The following is a 4,370-nucleotide window of genomic DNA, read 5'->3' on the forward strand; positions in this document are numbered from 1 at the left end:
ATGCGGGGGAGCATGAATTATTATTGTTGACGTTACCCTTGAGGTAAAAAGTTGTGGGGCAAAACTATAAGCCCCTATCTTTCTCTGTGTCCGATTAAAACTCCGTAACCACAAGTATTGCGTGAGTGTTAACAATTATGAAGGACTAAGTGATAGTTGAGTATGTGGACTTGCTTTTAAGCTCTGACATATACTCTCTCCGATGTTATGATAAATTGCAATTGCTTCAATGCCTGAGGGTATAATTTGTTGGTGCTCAATAAGGTTTCTGATTCATACTTTAGCTTTGTGAGAAGATCATCACTTGAATATGAGTAATCATATGACAAAATCTATTTATGTTGCTGTTATGAAATAATCATGATGCCTTCATGTCCGTATTTTATTTTCATCGACGCCTCTACCTCTAAACATGAGGACATATTTATTGTTATCGGCTTTTCACTTGAGGACAAGCGAGGTCTAAGCTTGGGGGAGTTGATACGTCCATTTTGCATCATGCTTTTATGTCAATATTTATTGCATTATGGGCTGTTATTTCACCTTATGTCACAATACTGATGGCTATTCTCTCTTATTTTACAAGGTTTACATGAAGAGGGAGAATGCTGGTAGCTGGAATTCTGGGCTGGAAAAGGAGCAAATATTGAAGGACTATTCTGTGCAACTCCAAAAGTCCTGAAACTCCACGGAATATCTTAAAATAAATAAAGAAAAATTATCGCCAAAGATGAAGGCCAGGGGGCCCACACCCTGCTCACGAGGGTGGGGGTGCCCCCTGGGCGCGCCCCCTACCTCATGGGCCCCCTGGTGGCTCTCCGACGTCCATCTTCTCCTGTATGAAGTCTTTAGATGAGAAAAAAATAGAAGGCAACCTTTCGGGACGAGACTCCGCCGCTACGAGACGGAACCTTGGCGGAACCAATCTAGGGCTCCGTCAGAGCTGTTCTGCCGGGGACACTTCCCTCCGGGAGGAGGAAATCATCACCATCGTCATCACCAACGCTCCTCTCATCGGGAGAGGACAATCTCCATCAACATGTTCACCAGCATCATCTCATCTCCAAACCCTAGTTCATCTCTTGTATCCAATTCTTGTCTCCAAGTCCGGGATTGGTGCTAGTAGGTTGCTAGTAGTGTTGATTACTCCTTGTAGTTGATGCTAGTTGGTTTATTTGGTGGAAGATCATATGTTCAGATCCTTTATGCACATTATTACCCCTCTGATTGTGAACATGAATATGCTTTGTGAGTAATTACGTTTGTTCCTGAGGACAAGGGAGAAGTCTTGCTATTAGTAGTCATGTGAATTTGGTATTCGTTCGATATTTTGATAAGATGTATGTTGTCTAACCTCTAGTGGTGTTATGTGAACGTCGACTACATAACACTTCACCATTATTTGGGCCTAGAGGAAGGCATTGAGAAGTAATAAGTAGATGATGGGTTGCCAGAGTGACAGAAGCTTAAACTCTAGTTTATGCGTTACTTCATAAGGGGCTGATTTGGATCCATATGTTTCATGCTATGGTTAGGTTTACCTTAATACTTTTGTTGTAGTTGCGGATGCTTGCAATAGAGGTTAATCATAAGTGGGATGCTTGTTCAAGTAAGAACAACACCCAAGCACCGGTCCACCCACATGTCAAATTATCAAAGTACAGAACGCAAATCATATGAGCGTGATGAAAACTAGCTTGACGATATTCCCATGTGTCCTCGGGAGCGCTTTTTCTATTATAAGAGTTTGTCTAGGCTTGTCCTTTGCTACAAAAAGGATTGGGCCACCTTGCTGCATTTTATTTACTTTTGTTATTTGTTGCTCATTACAATTTATCTTATCACAAAATTATCTGTTACCACTTATTTCAGTACTTGCAGAGAATACCTTGCTCAAAACCGCTTATCATTTTCTTCTGCTCCTCGTTAGGTTCGACACTCTTACTTATCGAAAGGACTACGATAGATCCCCTATACTTGTGAGTTATCAGGGTACCTCCGGATGCACTCGATTTGGAGGAGTTCGAGGAGGAGGAGGATGATGTCGGGGACACTGGTGACGTGGATCTGCAGGCGGAGCAGCATGCCATACTCGATTTCCTCCGCTCGGAGTTGACTGTAGAGGCCAGCCGCCATCGCCAGCATGAGATGGAGGCCGCGGAGGAGGCGCAAATGCTCGCCTACATGGATGAGGTCGAGCAGGAGGAGATGAGATAGAGCCCTCCTACTTGCCCATCCAGCCGGTGCTCGGCATCGTCGTCGTGCAGATCTCCGATGATGAAGATTAGGTAGGGTACTACGTAGTATGTAGTACGTAGTTTTTTTGCATGCTTTGTATGGATCTAGGAGTTGAAATATGAGAGATTTGGATGAAGAGTGCCTAATTTAAGATGTGGCCGATCACTGTCTGCGGATACGTCTGGTCGCGTCCGCGGGGGTTTGAAGGACCGGATTTGCAAAATCTGACTGTAGATTATCTTATAGACCGCGCAAGTAAAAAAAATCTGGCCATAAACAGCCAAACATCGTTGGGTCATGCGGCTGCCACGTAACAGCCACCGCTCCATCTAGCATGCCGCTTTCGACAAAGCTTTATACTGTCACCGCTCTATCTCTCTCTGATAAGCCATATCGCTTCTGCGACCCGACGTTGCCGGTTTTTGTGCGCGGCCGGATTTGGTGCAGGGAAAGAGATCCATATTCCAGGAGCGGCCGTAACGCTCACACGGTGTGGGTTGGCAAATCTTAGTTGCTCTTTGCGTTTTCCTTTCTGAATTTTCAGGACTGCTTTCCCCCGCCGGAGTGTGCACGGTCGGCCTGTCCTCTCCTCGACGTTGCCGGCCACTTCTTCACCTCGCGTGCGCGGAATGTCGCCGCCACCGCCTTCCCTGCTCCTATGAATATGAAGAGTAGTTAATTCCTTTGTTCTCTTCTTGATTCGTTTCCTTCCTGATTTTCGTGGCCGCTCGTTGATTCTTCGGGGTGTCGTATATGAACTGGTGAGATCAGATGCAAAGAAGCGAGGTGGGATAATAATAATAAAACACGGATTGACTCAGCGCGCTCTCAGCCATTCGTCACATGTCACGCTCTGGGCGCTCCTTTCTGATTTTATTTTTTTATTTTTCCGCACGCGTTTTCGGTTTTTTAAACGGTTTTTCCGGTTTTTCTTGACGTTTTGGTTTTCTACCGGTCTTCCCTAGCTTTTCGACCAATTTTTTTTCGAAAAATTATTTCTTTTGCGCAAAAAACGCATTTTTTTGCGAGTCACGGTTTTGTTTTTGCGACAGGCACGGCCGTGCCTCTCGAAAACGGAAAAAAACGTGTTTTCTGTTTTTTTTCTTTCGCGAGAGTCACGGTTTTGCTTTCGCTAGAGGCACGGTTGTGCTTTCGCGAGAGGCACGGGCGTACCTCTTTTGGAAAGGAAAAAACACATTTTTTTTTCTTTCGCGAGAGGCACGGTTTTGCTTCCGCGAGAGGCACGGTTGTGCTTTCGCGAGAGGCACGGGCGTGGCTCTTTCGGAAAGGAAAAAAACACGTTTTCTGTTTTTTTCTTTCGCGAGAGGCACGGTTTTGCTTCCGCGAGAGGCACGGTTGTGCTTTCGCGAGAGGCACGGGCGTGCCTCTTTCGGAAAGGAAAAAACGCGTTTTTCATTTTTTTTCTTTCACGAGAGGCACGGTTTTGCTTCCGCGAGAGGCATGGTTGTGATTTCGTCAGAGGCGCGGGCGTGCCTCTTTCGAAAAGGAAAAAAAACCGTATTTCTGGTTCGGTTGTTTCGTCGGTTTTTTTCGTCAGGTTTTTTCGTGAAAAAAAAGTTCGTTAAAACCTATCAACATGAGATCTAGTTTTGAAGATCTCGACGCGAGAAATCCAACGGCGAAAGCGGTTCAAGATTTGAATGCACGAATTGAGAGATAAAACGTTTTGAATAAACGAATTTAGAAAAAAAGAATAGACTCTCAGATTGCGCAACCTGAAAAAATTGGATTGATCTCCGCAAAAAGTACTCCTTAATTAATGAATAAAAAAGGTCTCTGCTCCATCGCGCTCCCGTGGGCCTGCTACACATCCTTTCTTTTTTGTGCACTGAAGGGCAGCGACCAGCATTTAAATTAATGCTACCCAAAATTAATAGAGCTCATACGAGATTCGAACTCTCAACCTTCCCTTACATAGTGACGGGGCACAACCAGCTGGGAAAGCATACAACTTTTGTTGAAACTAGGGTTTGTTGTCAAATAGTTTCACCTTGATTCTTTTCATCAAATTCTACTGATTTATATACGTTCATGCGTTGCCTATCAACAAGCCTCGAGAACCAAAAAATAAGGCAGCGAAGAAATCAACTCCAGAAATCAAGTGATCAACG

The 4,370-nt window shown here is 44.6% G+C and overlaps 1 protein-coding gene across 1 annotated transcript in view; it reads right to left on the reverse strand.

The window, feature by feature from the left end:
* Nucleotides 1-2,136, reverse strand: part of LOC119292641 — a 24,086-nt gene extending 21,950 nt beyond the window's left edge. The window contains exon 1 of the mRNA XM_037571407.1: nt 1,978-2,136. Coding sequence (XP_037427304.1) covers nt 1,978-2,136 — 159 coding nt within the window. The remainder of the gene's footprint in view (nt 1-1,977) is intronic.
* Between the last annotated feature and the right edge of the window lie 2,234 nt (nt 2,137-4,370).

The sequence above is a fragment of the Triticum dicoccoides genome, chromosome 4B, assembly GCF_002162155.2.
Source record: "Triticum dicoccoides isolate Atlit2015 ecotype Zavitan chromosome 4B, WEW_v2.0, whole genome shotgun sequence".
Taxonomy (NCBI): Eukaryota; Viridiplantae; Streptophyta; class Magnoliopsida; order Poales; family Poaceae; genus Triticum; species Triticum dicoccoides.